The sequence below is a fragment of the Macaca fascicularis genome, chromosome 1, assembly GCF_037993035.2.
Source record: "Macaca fascicularis isolate 582-1 chromosome 1, T2T-MFA8v1.1".
NCBI classification, from domain to species: Eukaryota; Metazoa; Chordata; class Mammalia; order Primates; family Cercopithecidae; genus Macaca; species Macaca fascicularis.
In genome coordinates, this window is record NC_088375.1 from 189,972,761 (window position 1) to 189,995,369 (window position 22,609).

The window sequence follows — 22,609 nt, forward strand, 5'->3', positions numbered from 1 at the left end:
GGCGCCCGCCACCTCACCCGGCTAGTTTTTTGTATTTTTTTAGTAGAGACGGGGTTTCACCGGGTTAGCCAGGATGGTCTCGATCTCCTGACCTGGTGATCCGCCCGTCTCGGCCTCCCAAAGTGCTGGGATTACAGGCTTGAGCCACCGCGCCCGGCCCAGAGAAACTTTCTTAGCAACAAACTATAGAGATGATCCCTAAAGTATAGTCTTTAACATTTCTTAAAAAGAATATGTAGGAGGCCAGGGGCGGTGGCTCACACCTGTAATGCCACCCTGTCGGGAGGCTGAGGCAGGTGGATCACGAGGTCAAGAGATCAAGACAATCCTGGCCAACATGATGAAACCCCGTCTCTATTAAAAATACAAATATTAGCTGGCCGTGGTGGCGTGCATCTGTAGTCCCAGCTACTTGGGAGGCTGAGGCAGGAGAATCGCTTGAACCCGGGAGGCAGAGGTTGCAGTGAGCCGAGATCACGCCATTGCACTCCAGTCTGGCGACAGAGCAAGACTCCGTCTCAAAAAAAATAAAAAGAAAAAAACGTAGCAGCCAGGCATGCTGGTATGCACCTGTAGTCCTAGCTACTTGGGAGACTGAGGCTGTAGGATTACTTGAGCCAGCAATTCAAGGTACAGTGAGCTATGATCATGCCACTGCACTCTAGCCTAGGCAACAGAGCAAGATCCTGTCTCAAAAAAAAAAAAAAAAAAAGAAAAGAAAAGAATTGACCTAAGCAGCCTCTCCAGCTGCCTTTAAAAAAGTAATAATAAAATAATAAAAAATAAAAGAAATACAAGTAAAAAGCATAGGTCCAAGGCTTTAGGAATGTCTACATTCCGGCCGGGTGCGGTGGCTCATGACTGTAATCCCAGCACTTTGGGAAGCCAAGGTGGGCACATCACCTGAGGTCAGGAGTTGGAGACCTGCCTGACCAACATGGCAAAACCCCATCTCAACTGAAAATACAAAATTAGCCGGGTGTGGTGGCACAAGCCTGTAATCCCAGCTACTCAGGAGGCTGAGGCAGGAGAATTGCTTGAACCCGGGAGGCAGAGGTTGCAGTGAGCTGAGATTGCGCCATTGTACTCCAGCCTGGACAACAACAGCGAAACTCCATCTCAAAAAAAAAAAAGGAATGTTGGGCCGGGCGCGGTGGCTCAAGCCTGTAATCCCAGCACTTTGGGAGGCCGAGACGGGCGGATCACGAGGTCAGGAGATCGAGAGACGATCCCGGCTAACACGGTGAAACCCCGTCTCTACTAAAAAAATACAAAAAAATAGCCGGGCGAGGTGGCGGGCGCCTGTAGTCCCAGCTACTCGGGAGGCTGAGGCAGGAGAATGGCGTAAACCCGGGAGGCGGAGCTTGCAGTGAGCTGAGATCCGGCCACTGCACTCCAGCCTGGGTGACAGAGCAAGACTCCGTCTCAAAAAAAAAAAAAAAAAAAAAAAAAAAAGGAATGTTGTCATTTCAAGGCCAGATAGAGAAAAACAGCTGGTAAAGGACACAGAAAGAGAAATTAGAGTGGCTAGAGGAAAGCCAGCACAGGGTGCTGCCATAGCTTAATGCTTCTGTGGATGCTAGTTAAAATGAGGACTAAAAAGTGATTAGGCTGGGTGTGGTGGCTTATGCCTGTAATCCAGCATTTGGGGATGCCAAGCAGGTGGATCACCTGAGGTTAGGAGTTCGAGACCAGCCTGGCTAACATGGTGAAACCCCATCTCTACTAAAAATACAAAAATTACTCGAGTGTGGTGGTGGACGCCTGTAGTCCCAGCTACCCTGGAGGCTGAGGCAGAAGAATCGCTTGAACCTAGGGGGCAGAGGCTGCAGTGAGCCGAGATCACTTCACTGCACTCTAGCCTGGACTACAAGAGCGAAACTCTGTCTCAAAGGAAAAAAAAAAAAAGGTGATTATTGGATTTAGTAACCTGAAAGTCCTTGGTGATATTGGCGGGAGCAGTTTCTGTGTAGTACAGTGAGAAAAATCTTGAAATAGACTGGGAAGTTAAAAAATCCAGTGTATGTAGACGATTCTTTTGAGAGGTATGACTTTAAAGGGGAAAGAGAGAATTAGGTTGTTGACTGGAAAGGAATGTAGAGCAGAAGGGTAGTGTTTTTTTTTTTTTTTGAGGAATCTCACTCTGTCACCCAGGCTGGAGTGCAGTGGCCAGATCTCAGCTCACTGCAAGCTCCGCCTCCCGGGTTCACGCCATTCTCCTGCCTCAGCCTCCCAAGTAGCTGGGACTACAGGCACCCGCCACCTCGCCCGGCTAGTTTTTTGTATTTTTTAGTAGAGATGGGGTTTCACCGGGTTAGCCAGGATGGTCTCGATCTCCTGACCTGGTGATCCGCCCGTCTCAGCCTCCCAAAGTGCTGGGATTACAGGCTTGAGCCACCGCGCCCGGCCAGAAGGGTAGTTTTTTAAGGGAGTAAACTGATGAGTAGCTTCTACTACACTTGGCTGCAGATCCTGTGGAAGAAATTCTCTTAACTTTATCCCTTCTTTTTTTTTTTTTTTGTGATGGAATTTTGCTCTTGTCCCCCAGGCTAGACTGCAATGGCGTGATGTTGGCTCACTGCAACCTCTGCCTCCCAGATTCAAGTGATTCTCCTGTCTCAGCTTCCTGAGTAGCTGGGATTATAGGCACACACCACCATGCCCAGATAATTTTTGTATTTTTAGTAGAGACAGGGTTTCACCATATTGGCCTGGCTGGTCTTGAACTCCTGACCTCAAGTGATCCGCCCACCTCAGCCTCCTAAAGTGCTAGGAGTACAGGCATGAGCCACAGTGCCCGGCCTATCCCTTCTTTCTTGTATCTTCAACCTTCCAGTGGTTTCCCAGCACATTTAGAATAAAATCTAAATTCCTTACTTGGGCCTAGACAACCCCAGTGTTAGGCCTCTGCTTATCTCTTTGCTTATTTCCTACCTCTCCAATCTCTGGCACATGGACATTGCTGTGCCTGCCTTAAACCTTCAGGCTGTGCCTCAGGCCTTCTTGCTCTGGCAGGAAATGCTCTTCACCCAGGTCTTAGCATGGCTCCCTCCTTCAATTCATTCAAGTCTGCTCAGAATGTCACCCCTCTACACACACTGGGAGGCCTTTTCTGAGCCTGTTTTTTGTTTTGTTTTGTTTTGTTTTGAGACGGAGTTTTGCTCTTGTCGCCCAGGCTGGAGTGCAATGGTACAATCTCAGCTCACCACAACCTCTGCCTCCCAGATTCAAGCGATTCTCCTGCCTCAGCCTCCCGAGCAGCTGGGATTACAGGCATACACCACCACGCCCGGCTAATTTTTGTATTTTTTTTTTTTTTTTAGTAGAGATGGGGTTTCTCCATGTTGGTCAGGCTGGTCTTGAACTCCCGACCTCAGGTGATCTGCCTGCCTCAGCCTCCCAAAGTGCTGGGATTACAGGTGTGAGCCACCATGCGTGGCCTTTTTTTTTTTTTTTTTTTTTTTTAAGTTTTAGACACAGGGTCTCATTATACTGCTCAGGCCAGAGTTCTGAGTCTGCTTTCTAAAGTAGCGACACTCTCTCATCTTTCTCTACCCACTTACTACCTATCATTTGTTTACATGCACATTATCTGTTTTCTCCACTGAAATACAATGTACATAAGGGTAGAAACTTATTCTTATTCACTGCCATATTTCTAACACCTATACATAGAATAATGCTTGCTATTTAATAAGTACTCAATACTTTTTTTTTTTTTTTTTGGAGATGGAGTCTCACTCTGCCTCCCAATCTGGAGTGCAGTGGCGTGATCTCGGCTCACTGCAAGCTCTGCCTCCCAGGTTCATGCCATTCTTCTGCCTCAGCCTCCGGAGTAGCTGGGACTAAAGGTGCCCACCACCACACCCAGCTAATTTTGTGTGTGTGTGTGTATTTTTAGTAGAGACGGGGTTTCACCATGTTAGCCAGGATGGCCTCGATCTCCTGACCTTGTGATCTGCCCGCCTCGGCCTCCCAAAGTGCTGAGATTACAGGCATGAGCCACCGTGCCCGGCCTTTTTTTGTTTTTGATACGGGGACTGGCTCTGTCGCCCAGGCTGGAGTGCAATGGTGCAATCTCAGCTCATTGTAACCTCTGCCTCCCAGGCATAAGCCATCCTCCCACCTTACCCTCCCAATGAGTTGGGACCACAGGCACATGCCACCACGCCTGGCTTATTTTTATATTTTCTTTAGAGATTGGGTCTCTTTTTTTTGAGATAGCCTCGCTCTGTTGCCCAGGCAGGAGTGCAGTGGTGCGCACTGCAGCCTCTGCCTCCCAGGTTCAAGCGATTCTTCTGCCTCAGCCTCCCGAGTAGCTGGGATTATAAGCGTGCGCCACCACATCCAGCTCATTTTTGTAGAGACAGGGTTTCACCAGGTTGGCCAGGCTGGTCTCCAACTCCTGGCCTCGTTTTCCGCCCATCTTGCCCTCCCAGAGTGCTGGGATTATAGGCGTGAGCCACAGCACCCAGCCAAGACTGGGTCTCATTTTGTTGCCCAGAATGGTCTTGAACTCCTGAGCTCAAGCAGTCTGCCCACCTCGGCCTCCCAGAGTACAGCACTCAATAAATATTTAAATGGCACTTAAATATTCCATCTAATTATTGTTCTACTCACATTGTATTTACTTGGTTTTCCCAGGTTTAATACAGCATATTAATGGAGTAAAGGAAGAAACAAAACCACATGATCACTTCAAAACACAGAAAAAGCATTTGACAAAATCCAATACCCTCTGGCGATTAAAAGACTCAACAAACTAGAAGTAAAAGCAAACTCCTGGCGTAGTGCAGTGGCTCATGCCTGTAATCCCAACACTTTGGGAGGCCAGGAGTCTCTGTGACTGAGGGCTTCCCAAACACTCATTTGCTTGTATGGTTCCTAGGTTAAACCTTTTAGTGGCACCTCATTACCATTCCGATAATCCATGCTCCATGACATGGAATATAGAGTTCTCCAGTTCCTAAGCTGTTCATGCCCTGTGACTGGGCCCTCAGTCCACTGGGCAGACTTTTTCTTCAAGACCAAATTGGTGTTTCCCTTTGGATCCTTCCCTGACCAGCAGGTTAAGTGCTTTATTCAGCCTTTGTATGAATGGTAATGAGGCATCACTAAAAGGTTTAAGGCTAGGAACCTTACAACCAAATGTGTTTAGGGAGCCCTCAGTCAGGGAGACTCCTTGCCTCAACCCCACAGAATCTAACAGGCCCTGGGCTGACTATAATAGGGTGCCTTCTTTTTCTTTTTTTTTTTTTTTGAGTTGGAGTTTTGCTCTTGTTGCCTGAGCTGGAGTGCAATGGCGTGATCTTCGCTCACCACAACCTCCGCCTCCTGGGATTACAGGTATGTGTCACCACGGCCAGCTAATTTTGTATTTTTAGTAGAGACAGGGTTTCTCCATGTTGGTCAGGCTGGTCTTGAACTCCTGATGTCAGGTGATCTGCCCACCTCAGTCTCCCAAAGTGCTGGGATTACAGGCATGAGCCACCGAGCCCGGCTTTTTTGTTTCTGTTTTTTGAGACAAGTCTTGCTCTTGTTCCCCAGGCTGGAGTGCGATGGCACAATCTCAACTTACTGCAACCTCCGCCTCCCGGGTTCAAGCGATTCTCCTGCCTCAGCCTCCTGAGTAGCTGGGATTACAGGTGCCTGCCACCACGCCTGGCTAATTTTTTGGATTTTTAGTAGAGATGGGGTTTCACCATGTTGGTCACAAACTCCTGACCTCAGGTGATCCGCCCGCCTCGGCCTCCCAATGTGCTAGGATTACAGGTGTGAGCCACCATGCCCGGCTTTCTTTTTTTTTTTTTTTTTTTTTTTTTTTGAGACGGAGTCTGCTCTGTCGCCCAGGCTGGAGTGCAGTGGCCGGATCTCAGCTCACTGCAAGCTCCACCTCCCGGGTTTACGCCATTCTCCTGCCTCAGCCTCCCGAGTAGCTGGGACTACAGGCGCCCGCCACCTCGCCCGGCTAGTTTTTTGTATTTTTTTTAGTAGAGACGGGGTTTCATCGTGTTAGCCAGGATGGTCTCGATCTCCTGACCTCGTGATCCGCCCGTCTCGGCCTCCCAAAGTGCTGGGATTACAGGCTTGAGCCACCGCGCCCGGCCTCTTTTTTTTTTTTGAGACAGAGTCTTGCTCTGTCATCTAGGCTGGAGTGCTGTGGCACAGTCTTGGGTCACTGCAACCTCCACCTCCCAGGTTCAAGCAATTCTCCTGCCTCAGCCTCCAGAATAGCTAGAACTATAGGTGCGTGCCACCATGCACTATGCCCGGCTAATTTTTGTATTTTTAGTAGAGATGGGGTTTCACCACGTTGGCCAGGCTGGTCTCGAACTCCTTACCTCGAGATCTGCCCGCCTTAGCCTTCCAAAGTGCTGGGATTATAGGCGTGGGCCACCACGCCTGGCAGCCATCTTCCTTCTACTTAGAGTTCCTGTTCCCAGGCCTAGTAAGCATCTCATAGACATCAAACAAGTCACAGGAGTCTTCAGCTTGTCATTGGAATTGTAGGCGTGGATATGGCCTCCTGGAAGTACAGAATTAGTACTACCGAGAGGCCAAAGGTACAGTCATGTCCTTAGTCCCAGAAGGCTCAGACATATCCCAGGCCCTTTCCACACACTTAAACAGCTAATTTATTTTTTTCTCTTTATTGTTACATACAATGTATAAACACATAAAACGGAAAACAGTAGGGATCCTCTTGGATCTCTAGGAAGACAGTAAGGTAGAAAGTCATCTCAGAAACATTTTTTTGAAGTACAAGACATTCAGTGCTCGGACCAAAGGTGTAGAAGGTTTAGAGCCAGCAGATAGCTGGACTAAAGGCTCCCTCTCTCTCCCCAGAGCCAGGACAACCCCAGGGAGCTCTCCATTAGCAGCCAGTCCACACAGGCAGGATGCTGTGGAGAAAGCTCTATGCTGAGAACATTCTCCTTGATGGGAAGAAGGGCAACACAAAAGGGTAACTAAGAGCTCCTTCCTCCCACGAGGGCGACAACCGAGGAAAAGAAAAGGAGTGTTCCATGTCACTCGGACCCCTCCCCAGCTGCCTTGGGCCCAGATGCCCCCATATGTGGCGTTTACCAGAACCTGTCCCAGCTCAGACCCTGCCTAGACCCACCAGGTGCCCAAAATTCTCTGGGGAGGGCCAGGGAAGAGGCTGGGTGTCAAAGCAAACAGATCTTTATTTGCAGTCATCACTGGGGCCGTTTCTTGCTACTTATTTGTCTGCTAGCCTGCTCTTCCAGCTGCATGGCCAGGCGCAAGGCCTTGATGACATCTGGAAGAAAGGGGTAGTGGTACATATGGGGTTAGTGAGAGTCTGAGGAGCCCCCATTCACTCAAGGCAGAGCTGCTATCACTTGCAGCTGCCCAAGAGCCAGCAGAGGCCACCATCGTCCACCTGCACCCCATCCAGCCATACCCACCTCGCAGGGCCGAGAAATGCTTGGCTTGCTGGGCCAGAGCAAATTCCGCTTTGTTCACAAAGGTCTCTAGGTCATAGTCCGGCTGCTCAGTCATCTCAGAGAGCTCAAGCCAATCTGGTCCTTGCTACAACACAGGGAGGACCTTGTCAGTTCACTAACCATTTAGCAAATCATTCCTGGGGTCCTAACAACTGCAATGCAGACAACTGAGCAAGATGCCTTACCTCTGGTCCATGACCCACACCCTGCCTGTGCACCCTCTTCCCAAGGAAATCTTTAGCTTGAATTCACCCTCTTCCTAACCCAAGCTTCTTTCTTCTTTTCTTTTTTTTTTTTTGAGACGGAGTTTCACTCTTGTTGCCCAGGCTGGAGTGCCATGGTGCGATCTCGGATCACCACAACCTCCACTCCCCGAGTTTAAGGGATTCTCCTGCCTCAGCCTCCCAAGTAGCTGGGATTACAGGCATGTGCCACCACGCCTGGCTAATTTTGTATTTTTAGTAGAAACAGGGTTTCTCCATGTTGGCCAGGCTGGTCTCGAACTCCCGACCTTAGGTGATCCACCAGCCTCAGCCTCCCAAAGTGCTGGGATTACAGGCCTGAGGAACCATTCCTGGCCTCCTACCCCAAGCTTATCCCCATCTCTTATATCAAACGAATAACATCATTGGTCCTGATGCCCAAGCTAGAAATTTGAGTGATTTTATTTTTATTTTTTTTGAGATGGAGTCTCACTTTGTCACCTAGGCTGGAGTGAAGTGGCGTGCAATCCTGGCTCACTGCAACTTCCGCCTCCCAAGTTTAAGCGATTCTCCTATCTCAGTCTCCCGACTAGCTGGGACTACAGGTGCACGCCACCACATCCAGCTAATTTTCTTTTTTCTTTGAGACAGAGTCTTGCTCTGTCGTCAGGCTGGAGTGCAGTGGCGCGATCTCGGCTCATTGCAACCTCCGCCTCCCGGGTTCAAGCGATTCCCCTGCCTCAGCCTCCCAAGTAGCTGGGACTACAGGTGCGTGCCACCACGCCCAGCTAATTTTATTTTTTAGTAGAGATGGGGTTTCACCATGTTGGCCAGGATGGTCTTGATCTCCTGACCTTGTGATCCACCTGCCTCAGCCTCCCAAAGTGCTGGGATTACAGGCGTAAGCCACCATGCCCAGTCTGAGTGACTTTATTCTTTCACCCTACTTGTCACCAAATCTTCCCCAATTCTGCTCCCTAAATGGTTCTTTTTATTACAATTTTTGCTGCTCACACCACCTTTGGGATATTTATTTATTTTTATTTTTTGTAGAGATGGGGCCATGTTGCCCAGGCTGGTCTCGAACTCCTGGGCTCAAGTGATCTTCCTTCCTTGACCTCCCAAAGTGTTGAGATTACAGGCATGACCCACTTCACCTGGCCAAATGATTATTTTATTTTTGAGACAATCTTGCTCTATCGCCCAGGCCGGAGTGCAGTGGCACCATCTCGGCTCACTACAACCTTCGCCTCCTGGGCTCAAGTGATTCTTCTGCCTTAGCCTCCCAAGTAGCTGGGATTACAGGCACCTGCCACCACGCCTGGCTAATTTTTGTATTTTTAGTAGAGACGGGGTTTCACCATGTTGGCCAGGCTGGTCTCGAACACTTGACCTCAGGTGATTGCCTACCTGATCACCTGATTCTTTTAAAATAATAAATATACAGCCGGGCGCAGTGGCTCACGCCTGTAATCCCAGCACTTTGGGAGGTCGAGGCGGGTGGATCACCTGAGGTTGGAGTTCGAGACCAGTCCGACCAACATGGAGAAACCCTGTCTCTACTAAAAATACAAAATTAGCTGGGCGTGGTGGCACATGCCTGTAACTCCAGTTACTTGGGAGGCTGAGGCAGGAGAATTGTTTGAACCTGGGAGGCGGAGGTTGCGGTGAGCCGTGATCGTGCCATTGCATTCCACCCTCAACCCCAAAACAAGCAAACATAAAACAACCAGATAATAGGCTGAGCATGGTGGCTCACACTCGTAATCCCAGCACTTTGGGAGGCTGAGGCAGGCGGATCACTTGAAGTCAGGAGCTCAAGACCAGCCTGGCCAACATGATAAAACCCCATCTCTACTAAAAATACAAAAAATGGCCGGGCGCGGTGGCTCAAGCCTGTAATCCCAGCACTTTGGGAGGCCGAGACGGGCAGATCACGAGGTCAGGAGATCGAGACCATCCTGGCTAACACAGTGAAACCCCGTCTCTACTAAAAAATACAAAAAACTAGCCAGGTGAGGTGGCGGGCGCTTGTAGTCCCAGCTACTCGGGAGGCTGAGGCAGGAGAATGGCGTGAACCCGAGAGGCAGAGCTTGCAGCGAGCTGAGATCCCACCACTGCACTCCAGCCTGGGGGACAGAGTGAGACTCTGTCTCAAAAAAAAAAAAAGGCCGGGCGCGGTGGCTCAAGCCTGTAATCCCAGCACTTTGGGAGGCCGAGATGGGCGGATCACGAGGTCAGGAGATCGAGACCATGCTGGCTAACACGGTGAAACCCCGTCTCTACTAAAAAATACAAAAAATTAGCTGGGCGAGGTGGCGGGCGCCTGTAGTCCCAGCTACTCGGGAGGCTGAGGCAGGAGAATGGCATGAACCCGGGAGGCGGAGCTTGCAGTGAGCTGAGATCCGGCCACTGCACTCCAGCCTGGGCGACAGAGCGGGACTCCGTCTCAAAAAAAAAAAAAATACGAAAAATTAGACGGGCATGGTGGCAAGCACCTGTAATCCCAGGTACTCAGGAGGCTGAGGCAGGAGAATTGCTTGAACCCAGGAGGCGGAGGCTGCAGTGAGCCAAGATTGCACCACTAAACTCCAGTCTGGGTGACAGAGTGAGATTCTCTCAAAAACAAAAGCATATATATAGAGAGAGTACATATTTTGGGGGGTACCTTTTAAGATTTTGATGCTTGTATATCTAAATGGTTCGTGAATCTCATGCCCTCATTCCAATCCCATGAACACGGACACAGCTTGGTATAGGCACTAGTTTCTCTCTTTTTTTTTTTCCCCCGAGATGGAGTCTTGCTCTGTCACCCAGGCTAGAGTGCAGTGGTGCGATCTCGGCTCACTGCAACCTTCGCCTCCCGGGTTCCAGTAATTCTCCTGCCTCAGCCTCCCAAGCAGCTGGGATTACAGGCACCCGCCACCACACTTGGCTAGTTTTTTGTATTTTTAGTAGACACGGGGTTTCGCCATGTTGGCCGGGCTGGTCTCAAACTCCTGACCTCATGATCCACCTACCTCGGCCTCCCAAGGTGTTGGGATTACAAGCATGAGCCACCGTGTCTGGCTGGCACTAGTTTTTCTTGAACCCTTTCCAACAATCTCCTAACTGCCTCTACTTTTGCTTTTCCCAAGCTCCCAAACCAGGCTCCACATGGTGACCATATGATATATCTAAAGCTCTGACATGCCCATGTCACCACTCTGCTTAACACCCTCCAAAGGCTTCCACTGTCCTCATGATGCAGTCCAGGCCTGTGACCATCTAGAAGGCTCTTTAGCATCAGATCCCTGCTGACCTGTCCACAGCCTTAATTACCCTCCATCACCTGTTCATTCCTTTTGCTTTGACCACAGTGAGCCTCTCATTCATCCTGAAAGTGCCATGTGCTTACAAAACTCTGTACCCCTGAGCACTCCAGGAAGGGGAGGACAGGCCTGAGCACTTACTCTTCACAGTCCCTCCTCAGTTACACCTGCCCCAAGTTCTTCCTTCCTGCTCTGCAATCCTGAGCGCCCCACCATTAGGACGTAAATTCCTGCCTCCTGGTCACTTCCTCTTCCACAGTAGGGATTACAGTAGCAGGGGCACCTACCACTTACTAAACCCTGGCCACACACTGGGTACTGTGCTGATGCTTTATAAGCATATTACGGAACCCTCAAATACAACCATCCTACCTTGACCATTTCAGAGATGCAAAAACTGAGGCCCAGTGAGGCTAAATGACTTTCATAAGGAAATCAGCTTGTTAATGGAAGAGATAGGATTGATCTCAAGTCACACCCTTAGGGCCTATTACCTATACTTCATGTTTTTTGGCCCTTGGATCCAGCACAAGAGTTGCAACATTCACCAAAAAAACAAGAGAAGATCCCTGCATATGGATCACCCTTCAAATCCTCTATCAGGAGCATGGAGGAGAGACTGGCTCTGGTTAGTGTGATGTCAGAAAGCCTACGTGTGCCAACCTGCAGAAGGGGTTGTGATAATTAGAAGAACAGCTGGGTTAATAGGCAAAGCATTAAAGAGTGCTGGTGTAGAGGGCTGCTTCTTGCTACCCCAATGTGAACACCTGTGGGAACAAGACCCAGGTCATGTTCTGGGAATGGTACGGAACACACTGAGGGCCGTGATGCATCCAGTTCTCTGGCCAGGGCCAGCTGCCTACCTGTATGATCTCCTTGAGCTCTTCCACAGCCCTCTCCTCCAGCTCCCTGATCTGAGTCATGGCTTCGTTAAAGCTGGACATCTGGGAAGACAGTTCCTCCTCTTCCTTGGATAACTGAGAGGGCCAAAAAGAAAGACAATTGTGTGATCAGTTGCCACCTCAGCAGGCCACACTTCTGTCTTGCTTGGCCCCATCCTGGTCCTTACATTGCCTGGAATCAGCGCCCCGTTAGAGCAGGCTTCCATCTCTTCTGTTTCCATTTGAATCAACTGCTCTCCACTGGGCCCACTGTGGGGGCTCAGCTCCTTGACCCTGAGGAAACAAGGAGGTCTCAGATCCCCACAGCAGCCCCCTTGGTACTCACCACAGAAGCGCGGTACCATCCAGGCTTCGAGGCTTGAGGCTCCAAGGGAATGGAATGGCAACCTTGCCTTCAGCCAGGAGAGAGTCAACTAAAGCTGGACTGGAAAAGCCCCTCACCTTGCTGACTCCCCAGCAGGGCCCAGAGAGGACTGGGACAGACCTAGCTTTATGGCTGAACTCCCAAGTCCCAGGTTCAGAGTCACAGAGGACTATACAGTAGGCCCCGAGGCCCCAGAGCCTCCTCCCCTCTCATCACTGCCCTTCCCTTGCCCAGTCCTGTTCCCCATCCCACCTAGCTGTAGGTACTAGTACCTGTCTGCATATCTCAGTGTGTTTAAAGTATATTCACAGGAGCTTATGCCCGGTGAGATCGTGGCAATCTGCAAAAGAGGGATGGGTGATTAAAGGCTGAGAGGCACAGTGAGGATGCTAGATAGCCTGCCCCCGAGGGGCCTCCACTTGGAGTTTCTTCAAGCTTCGGAGACCCACATGGTATTGATGGGAGGACTCATTTAGCACTGTGCTGTGCTAGGCCACTTGCCCCATGGGCATTGCAAATTAAGATGCCTCAGACTTTGGTTTCCTACTTTCAAAGACACATCTAATTATCTTTCGCTTCATTATTCCTTTACTGAGACAGTCTTCCTACCGAGGTCCTATCTTTTCTTTTCTTTTTTTTGAGACGGAGTCTCACTCTGTTGCCTAGACAAGAGTGCAGTGGTGCGATCTTGGCTCACCGCAAGCTCCGCCTTCCGGGTTCATGCCATTCTCCTCCCTCAGCCTCCTGAGTAGCTGGGACTACAGGTGCCTGCCACCACACCCGGCTAATTTTTGTATTTTTTAGTAGAGATGGGGTTTCACCACATTAGCCAGGATGGTCTCAATCTCCTGACCTTGTGATCCACCCACCTCCGCCTCCCAAAGTGCTGGGATTACAGGCGTGAGCCACCGCGCCCAGCCCAAGGTCCCATCTTAAAGCTCTGTGGCTTCTGCTGGAAACTTCAGTTCCCTTAGGCCAAGGGATAATGCCTTAGGTACAGGGTTTAGAGCTTAGTCAGAAAATCCTACCTTCCTTATGAAAAAGGCCCCTACCCAAAGGGTAGGGGAGAATATTCTCTTGAGGGGAAGGATGGCAGATCTCACATACAAGGGCTTGGGGATAAAACAGGGAAGAGGAAGTCATTCAAGAACACAGCTTTATGATCCAGGCTATTTCTATTTTCTAGGCTGGGAGCCAATGAACCTGAGGGAAGCCATGGAAGAAACAAGGACTTCCCTTTCCTGCTGACCCAAAGGCCCATCTTCTGAATTCTGGAACCCCTTTTTCATCCGGTAATGGAGGAATGACCTCTCCCAAAGCAAGAGCTGCATCTACACATCTTAAAGGGAATAGATCCCTTCCTCCCCGCTTGGTTAGGCCACGAGGAGGCTGGTGCATTAAAGCAGGATCTGGAATCTCAGTAGTCACAGTAGAGCCTGGAAATGCAGGCAGCTGGCAGTGCTGAGCTTCCAGCCCAGGGACAGGACTGTCTGTGGAAGGCAACTCTGTCTCCTCTTGCACCATCACCTTCAAAGTGACCCTACTCACCATGCAAGTCCTAGAGTTCTCCCCAATGAAGGAGTCCCTCAGCACCTGTGTCAGCTTGCTCTCACGGAACGGGGTGTGAGCCTTGTTCTGTCCCAGGGCCCTGATGCACTCCTGTGGGGGCAGCAGGAACAACTGAGGTCCCTTCTTTCCTTGCACTGACCCCTCCCCATCCCTTCCCAGCAGCTCTCCCGGCCAACCAGCTCTAACTGCCCCACTACCTTCAGGGCTAAGAGACTCTTGTTGATTTCTGCGCCCTCCATGCGGGTCTGCCGGTCAGCACTGGAAGTGTCTGCACCTCGCTCATTCCCTGCCAGATCTACCAAAGAGAACTTGCCATGCATTCTCCCTTTAGCTCGAAGAAGAATCTGGAAGCAGGCGTGGGAGCGGGAGGAATTGGAGTTGGCAAATGTCTGCCCAGAGGTTCTGTGGTAAAGAAAGGTTATGAGATTCTGTGGTCACCAGCCCCCAAGGCACCCAAGTCCACAGACGTTCTCTAGGAAGGGAAGGACACAGATTAGGAGGCGAAGAAATCCTGTGTCTTCCTGTCCCAGGCTTCCATCTTGCCCTCCCTGGGTAGCAATTCTCCCTCCAGCTCTGGACCTAATACATTTTCCTGGCAGCCAAATTAGTACTGGATTCTGGACTAGGGAATCCAGTCCTTTGCCAGACCTGGAGCCCTAGAAGGACATGGGGAAGGATAAATTGCCTCTGCTACAAAGGGCCCACAAGGAACGGGGAAGCTGTCATGAACCACCTGCCAGAACTTGAGGACCCTGTAGAGGGCAGCCCCCTCCCTGGGCCTCCATAGCTGCCTAGCGCTCCACTGTACCAATATCCACAGCCCTAGTGGAAAAGTGCTCCCCTACTTCTGTGCAGAGGGGGTATGAACCCATTACTTCCAGCCCAGAACAGACCCAGAGCTCCTGACTTCCACCACAAAGGGAGGGAAGAGCAAAGAGGAACCCAGAGAAGCCAGGAAGCATGACTTTGGGGTAACACTTTGACTTGTTTTTTTAATTTTTTTGAGAGAGTCTTGCTCTGCCATGCAGACTGGAGTGCAGTGGTGCGATCATAGCTCACTGCAACCTCGAACTCCTGGCCTGAAGTGATCCTCTTGCTTTGTTTTCCCAAACTGCTGAGATTATAGGTGTGAGCCACTGTACCCGACCTGACTTGGTTCTGATTAGCCTCTGGCCCTGGGGTCATATGTCTTTTTTTTTGAGACGGAGTGTCGCTCTCGCCCAGGCTGGAGTGCAGTGGCCAGATCTCAGCTCACTGCAAGCTCCGCCTCCCGGGTTCAAGCCATTCTCCTGCCTCAGCCTCCCTAGTAGCTGGGACTACAGGCGCCCGCCGCCTCGCCCGGCTAGTTTTTTGTATTTTTTAGTAGAGACGGGGTTTCCCCGTGTTAGCCAGGATGGTCTCGATCTCCTGACCTCGTGATCCGCCCGTCTCGGCCTCCCAAAGTGCTGGGATTACAGGCTTGAGCCACCGCGCCCGGCCCTCATATGTCTTATAGAGACCCTATTAAGCAGAGGCCTTCGCAGCCCTTACCAAACTGGGCAAAGCAGCACTCTGTGTAAATAGAAATGTGCTCAGAGTTAGACTTTACTCATGAACCAGACATGAGAAGGTCGCTCCTTCCCCCGCACCAGGACTCTGACCTGCAGGCGCTGCCCATGTCGATCATCTTAATGACGTCATCAGCAGAGTTAACCAGGTGCTCCTGCAGCCCCACCACTTGCACCTGTTGCTTGCCGTCCTCCAGCACGCGCAGCTTGGCCTTCTTGTTGAGCAGGTCAAACAGCTGTGCCAGGCAGGGGGAATGAGGCTAAGGCCACTGGGCACCAGGGACCCTACCCGACTGCTCCCTCCTACAGAGCCTGCCCAGCTCAGACAAAAGCCAGCAGCAGGAAAGGCAGAGAACATGAGATAATGGATGTCAGCCTAGCAGAGGGCAATATACTTGGGATCTGAGCCAAACTGCCTCAGTTTACTGTGACTCTGGTACCTTACTAGCTGTGTGAGCCTGGGCAAGTTAATAACCACTCTAGCCTTGCATCTCATCTGTAAAGCCGAGACAGATAGCACTTAGAATAGCACATAGCTCCTAATCCTAATATCTTATTATTATTTTGAGACGGAGTTTAGCTCTTGTTGCCCAGGCTGGAGTGCAATGGCACAAGCTCTGCCTCCTGGGTTCAAGTGATTCTCCTGCCTCAGCTTCCTGAGTAGCTGGGATTACAGGTGCCCACAACCATGCCCAGCTAATTTGTTGTGTGTTTTTAGTAGAGATGGGGTTTCACCATGTTAGCCGGGCTGGTCTCGAACTCCTGACCTCAGGTGACTTGCCTGCCACAGCCTCCCCAAGTGCTGGGATTATAGGCATGAGTCACCACGCCCAGTCCCTAATATCTTATTAATGATAAACATTAGCTATTTTATTATCTAGATCCCACTCTAGGGAAAGCAACTCTGTAGAAGCACACAGTGCATACAGAGAGGGGTGGAAAGAGATATATGGAGGTGCGGGAAGGGAAAGAATGAATATGAGACTGAATGTGCACAATCAGGGAAGAAGGGATGAAGGAAATAGGCTGAGGGAGGTCAGGACACACACAGGCAAACCTGGCACCTGAGAGGGGGCCCTGAGGAGTATTCTTGCCATATTTGTTGAACTTAGGTGCCATCTCACCATCAGATGAAACCCCCTACACGTGCATGCCAGGGCAGAGTGGCCCATCAGTGGCTTGACAGCTAATAGGTTTTTGGCTTCAACTTCTAGCCAACTTCAAGGTTTTAAAATGTGCTGGGTCCCAACAGTGTAAACAAGGGGCTTCCCACCAGCTACCTTCCCATTGTAGATCTCGAAGAATGTCACATAGACTTCCAAGCCCAATTTCCGGTAGCAGGGTTGATTCTTCAGGAGGAAGACGTCCCGGGCTGAGGGAGAGAACCTTGCTAAGCAAACAACATGCCTTTTGGTACCCAACCCTGAAGCAGCAGTACACAGTACTTACAGGCCATGGCGTAAATCCCTTTGGATGCATTCTGGGCTTTCCCAGAGAGGTCTCCGCCCATAGTCTGCAAAGGGAAGGGGTAGATGACCATGGAAAACGGCCGTTGGCCTAGGGCAGAGCACTACTGGCCCATCACCACAGTGGGCCACAACAAAGCCAGAAGGCTGGACCTAAAGCCCCTCCCTGTGTCTGACATGGCAAGGCCATCTGGTGATGGGGCATCTGCAACAAGGGGCCTTTCTTAAGAAACTCATGGTCTCCTTTTATAGGGAGCCAGGGATGCACAATGGAAAGGCTCTTTCCCTGCCAGGCCTCAATACTCACATGTGTCTTGCCACTTCCTGTCTGGCCGTATGCAAAACAAGTTGCTTTTCCACCTTCGAAGATTGTCTGTACCAGTGGCCTTGCTGTGAACCTAGAAGAGGAGTAGAGTATTTGTATCTGTTCCCAAAATGTGCTCCTTGGAACATGTCCTGCCACCCTTCCACTGCAGAGTTCTCAGGGTCGATTCCTCCTTCTAAGAATAGCACTCCTCTCTTGCCTCAGTGATCCCACCTGACCCCAACCCCACTTACAAATCTAAATACTCTTAGCAAACTGGCAGTGGGATGGGGGTTGGGGGATCCCTGGGCTGACTACCCAGGAGCAAGCTGATGGCCCATACTCTAAGTCATCTAATCTTTCCTCTGACCCTGGAGACACAGGATGAAAGCCTAAGCTCAGCATCCAACTTCCAGCAGAAGAGACACTACTGGCTGGGCATGGTGGCTCACGCCTGTAATCCCAGAACTTTGAGAGGCTGAAGTGTGTGGATCACCTGAGCTCAGGAGTTTGAGACCAGCCTGACCAACATGGTGAAACTGTCTGTACTAAAAATACAAAAAATTAGCCAGGTGTGGTGATACATGCCTGTAATCCCAGCTACTTGGGAGGCTGGGGCAGGAGAATTGCTTAAACCCGGGAGGCGGGGGTTGCAATGAGCTGAGATCTCACCACTGCACTCCAGCCTGGGTGACAGACTGACTGAGACCCCGTCTCAAAAAATAAATAAATAAAAATAAAATAAAATAAATATCCCTATGAGGGTACTGGGTGCTGTATTAGAAAGGGCAGATCCGGGGCCGGGCGCAGTGGCTCACACCTTTAATCGCAGCACTTTGGGAGGCCAAGGCGAACAGATCACCTGAGGTCAGGAGTTCGAGACCAGCCTGACCAACAGGGCGAAACCCTGTCTTTACTAAAAACACAAAATTAGCCAGGTGTGATGGTGGGCACCTGTAATCTCAGCTACTCAGGAGGCTGAGGCAGGAGAATTGCTGGAACCTGGGAGGCGGAGGTTGCAGTGAGCTGAGATTGTGCCCCTGCACTCTAGTCTGGGCAACAAGAGTGAAATTCTGTCTCAAAAAAAAAAAAAAAAAGCAGCAGAGCAGATCCCAGTGGACAATAAGATGGCTGCATAAGGCACAGGAAGAATCCCTGGAGCCTGGCCAGCCCTGCCTCAGCGCATAATGGGTAATACCTCATTATTCAGGATCCACTCAAGGATGGGCCACTAAGCTCAAAGGGTATGACCCAAAGAAAACACAGAAGCGAGGAAGAGCCTCAGAATTCAGCATGTCTGTGAGTAGTGTTACCACCATGTCCCACAACAAAAATGGAAGGGCACAAGGAGGGAAAAATAGATGCAAGGGACTAACCTGTAGACAACTTCATTTGAAGCTGTTTCATCAAATGCAAAGTCAAAGCAGAATGCTTGGTTCTCCAAATACTTTGTTAAGTCCACTTTCAACTTGGGTTCATGTACCAAGAGGAGACACTTGCTAGGAATGGAAATCACATCAATTTCCTTCTTGGCCAATTCTGCAGAAGGAGAGTATTTCAGGGGGTGCTCCCTGGAAACAGAAGGCCCCTTAATCAGTCTGAAGCCTCTTCCTGACTGAACAGGACTTACCTTGCTTATTCAGTGGGCGTTTCCTAACACAGACACATATTCTGTGCTCTTCGATCTGCAAGTGGATGAGAGGAGGCAACCAACAGCAAAGGGTCAGAGCAATTTCAAAAGCAAGCTTGTCCAGAACTTCCACCCCTTTCAATCCCATGTCTGGCCCAGTCAGAGGACAAGGTCTAACACTAGGACCCCTGCATCCTCCATTAGATACTCCAGAGCACAAGATGAGAGCACTGGATTTTGTTCCCATTTTTCTCACTCTGCTGTCTACAGGAGTTTCAGCACTACTTTCATGATTCTTACTAATGCAGGAATCTAGCCAACCTATGGTAGTGGGAGTGGAACCCAGTTTATAAAGATCAGACCCCTCCCATGCGGGCCTCACTAGCTTCAGCCCACCAAAGGATATTAAAAAATAACCTCGGCTGGACATATTGGCTCACGCCTGTAATTCCAGAACTTTGGGAGGCCAAGGTGGGCAGATCATGAGGTCAGGAGTTCAAAACCAGCCTGGCCAACATGGTGAAACCCCATCTCTACTAAAAATACAAGAATTAGCTGGACTTGGTGGCACATGCCTGTAATCCCAGCTAATGGGGAGGCTGAGGCAGGAGAATTGCTTGAACCCGGGAGGCAGAGGCTGCAGTGAGCCAAGATCATGCCATTGTACTCCAGCCTGGGCGACAGAGTGAGACTCCGTCTCAAAAAATAAAATAAAATAAAATAGCCTCTGCCAGGCACGGTGGCTTACACCTGTAATCCCAGCACTTTGGGAAGTCGAGGCGGGCAGATCGCTTGAACCTAGAAGTTCGAGATTGGCCTGGGCAACATGGTGAAACCCCCGTCTGCCAAAAATACAAAAAATCAGCAGGGTGCGGTGGAATGCATCTGTGGTCCCAGCTACCCGGGAGGCTGAGGTAGGGAGGATCACTCAAGCCCAGGGAAGTGGAGGTTGCAGTGATCCAAGATCGCACCACTGCACTCCAGCCTGCGTGACAGAGACCCCATCTCAAAAAAAAAAAAAAACAAAAAAAACGCTCAAAGGTGAGTAAAGATTCCTGCATGCCCTCATTCCTGTAAAGAGAAGTTTTCTGTCCCTCAATTGTACACTTACTCAAGAAAGAGAAGTTCTTTAGATGTACTTACAGGATCAGTCATAGTAAGTGGATGACATTCCAAAGTAGCCCGAAATTCTTTAATCATTCGGGCAAATTCCCAGTTTGGAAAACTACTGTCATACTCCTGGTTTGAGACGAGAGTGAAAAAGGGCAGATTGTTAAGATATAAGTGCTCTCAGACCCCTATGCGGCAGCAGCAATAGCTCTTTGCTCACCACCCTTCACAGTTGTCAAAGTCCCCGCCCTGGCTGTAGGTTGAGAAGCCAGGTACAAAGCACTGGGGAAGAGACTGGCAGAGGGGCCTAAGCATACACCAAAGCATGCTAGAAACTGGGACTAGGGCCAGTTCCACATTCTAGGAGGCACAGCAGCAGACTGGGCTACCTAGAAGCAATGAACCCAAATAAGGGGACTGTACTGCAGTCCCTGCCCTCCAAATGCGTACAACTCAGGGGAGGGTGGGAGAAAGCAGACCAATTATGCCCTGCAGCCCCTCTGGCCATCCTGCCATGTGAGCATGTGGCTTGCTTACTAGACAATCAGCATGAAATATTCCTCATCTAAGGCCCTTCAGAAACATTTATGAATTACTTGTTCTCTGAATCCTGATAAACCAGTTAAATTTCCTGGATATCAGAATTGGAGCCTCAGAGGCCAGATGCAATGGCTTATGCCTACAATCCCAGCACTTTAGAAGGCCAAGAGTTCCAGACCAGCCTGGGCAAAATAGCGAAACTCCGTCTCTACTAAAAATACAAAAAAGTAGCTGGCACACGCCTGTAATCCCAGCTACTTGGGAGGCTGAGGCACAAGAATCACTTGAACTCAGAGGTGGAGGTTGCAGTGAGCCGAGATCACACCACTGCACTCCAGCCTGGGCAACAGAGCAAGACTCTGTCTCAAAAAAAAAAAAAAAAAAAAGAATTGGGGCCTCAAGAACTGGAGCCTCAGAAATGCTGGGGCCCAACTGTATCTCGGCTGCATGTAGGGTTTCGGTTAAGGACACCTGTCCAAAAACCCTTGCCCTAGCCTCCCAAGAAAGGTACCTGAGCTCGTTTCATTCTCATTTCAGAGTTCTGGGCCTTCTTCTCTTCTCGCTTGTTCTTCATTTTTTCCACTTCCTTCACAATACATGATTTCCTCCGAACTACAAAAACATTAAAAAAAAAAAAGGAAGCCCACTCTGTTACCAGTCTAAGCCAGCCTGCTCTTTTCTGGCTATTTACTGAGTACTGGGCCTTTCCCAGGGAGAGGCCTTCTCTAGATCCTTACTCTTAAATCACTATATGCAAAAAGAAGTAATAGATGTGACTCTCGGGATGGACAAGTCCACAAAGTAGTGGCCTGGTCAGTGTGAAGTCAAATAGTGATAACTGTACTCCAGTTCTAACCCAAACTTTCCCTAAGCATCTTGGCTACTTTCTCAACAACCACAGAGGTGAGACAGTTCTTGTTTTTTTTTTTTTTTTTTTTTTTGAGACGGAGTCTTTCTCTGTCACGTAGGCTGGAGTGCAGTGGCCGGATCTCAGCTCACTGCAAGCTCCGCCTCCCGGGTTTACGCCATTGTCTTGCCTCAGCTTCCCGAGTAGCTGGGACTACAGGGGCCCGCCACCTCGCCCGGCTAGTTTTTTGTATTTTTTAGTAGAGACGGGGTTTCACCGTGTCAGCCAGGATGGTCTCGATCTCCTGACCTCGTGATCCGCCCGTCTCGGCCTCCCAAAGTGCTGGGATTACAGGCTTGAGCCACCGCGCCCGGCCAGACGGTTCTTGTTTTGTCTTGATAATGAAAGACTGATTCCATGGCCAAAGGAAAACATGCCCCCATGTGACAAACAGGGCTTGAACTCAGGTGCCAAGGTAAGCCAGGTTTAGGACAGGATGTTAACTATCTGTGCCTCACTGGAAACAGAACAGCAGACAGCTCAGTGTGTCTACCTGAGTTCACAGGGTTTGCAGAAGAGCTGCCTCGGATGGAATGGACTTGCTCTTCCACCTCCTCGCTGACCATCCTCGATGGTATTTCAGCCACTGCGGGGCAGGAAGGCCTAGGGTGGGTAGCTGTAGGGGAACAAGAGTCACTGGAGAAGCAGGCAGGTATACCACAGGCATCTCACCTGAGCCCATGGCCCTGGTTATGGGCCGGGAGAGTGACCTGCGTGCTCAGCAAGGCTCTTACAGTATGTGCAGAGCTTGTACTTTTCCCTTCACCTCAGCCCACACTCTCACCCTGACCACGTTTTCTGCAAGGGCTGGCTCCTAGGGTCAAAATATCTTCAAGGGTATGTGAACAGTTTAGTATGGGCTTTGACATGAAGGGAAAAGCCTCTGAGGACATGAACTCTTTAGGCTTCACCCAAGCCTGGGTTCTCAGGTCAGGCCAGGTCTGGTCTTAGGGAGAAAAGCCAGGCCTTTCTGACTTCTCCCAAGCCTCAGCAACCCAGGTGGTTAACAGGAGCAAAGACTGAAAAGCTAGGGTGATGGGGAACTGGGGAAACAACTAACCAGATTGATTCAATACAGAAAGGTCCAATCCACAACACCTCATTACTTCCCATACTTGGTCATGACCCATTCATTTACTTTCATCCTATTAGAGTTGAATTTGATATATGTAAAGTGTAATGGTTGTGTGTCTTACAAAATTTGCATCTACTTTATATAATCTATTAAAGACTGACAAACAATTCACATTAAAAATTTTTGTTTATATTTACTAATTTTCCACACCT

General features: G+C 50.0%; 1 protein-coding gene across 4 annotated transcripts in view; it reads right to left on the reverse strand.

The window, feature by feature from the left end:
- Positions 1-6,634: 6,634 nt before the first annotated feature.
- KIF2C (kinesin family member 2C) overlaps positions 6,635-22,609 on the reverse strand; it is a 28,178-nt gene continuing 12,203 nt past the window's right edge. For 2 of the 4 annotated variants that reach the window (XM_005543574.5, XM_045372363.3), the window contains exons 6-21: positions 21,816-21,938; positions 20,927-21,027; positions 19,909-20,004; positions 18,766-18,820; positions 18,512-18,674; positions 17,139-17,229; positions 16,815-16,878; positions 16,646-16,737; positions 15,459-15,601; positions 14,016-14,220; positions 13,798-13,908; positions 12,522-12,589; positions 12,053-12,158; positions 11,847-11,960; positions 7,431-7,554; positions 6,635-7,282 (exon numbers count right to left, since the gene is read on the reverse strand). In XM_005543574.5, coding sequence (XP_005543631.1) covers positions 7,200-7,282; positions 7,431-7,554; positions 11,847-11,960; positions 12,053-12,158; positions 12,522-12,589; positions 13,798-13,908; positions 14,016-14,220; positions 15,459-15,601; positions 16,646-16,737; positions 16,815-16,878; positions 17,139-17,229; positions 18,512-18,674; positions 18,766-18,820; positions 19,909-20,004; positions 20,927-21,027; positions 21,816-21,938 — 1,739 coding nt within the window. In that variant the 3' untranslated portion in view covers positions 6,635-7,199. The remainder of the gene's footprint in view (positions 7,283-7,430; positions 7,555-11,846; positions 11,961-12,052; positions 12,159-12,521; positions 12,590-13,797; positions 13,909-14,015; positions 14,221-15,458; positions 15,602-16,645; positions 16,738-16,814; positions 16,879-17,138; positions 17,230-18,511; positions 18,675-18,765; positions 18,821-19,908; positions 20,005-20,926; positions 21,028-21,815; positions 21,939-22,609) is intronic. The other 2 variants (XM_045372374.3, XM_045372369.3) reach the window with 2 other exon arrangements.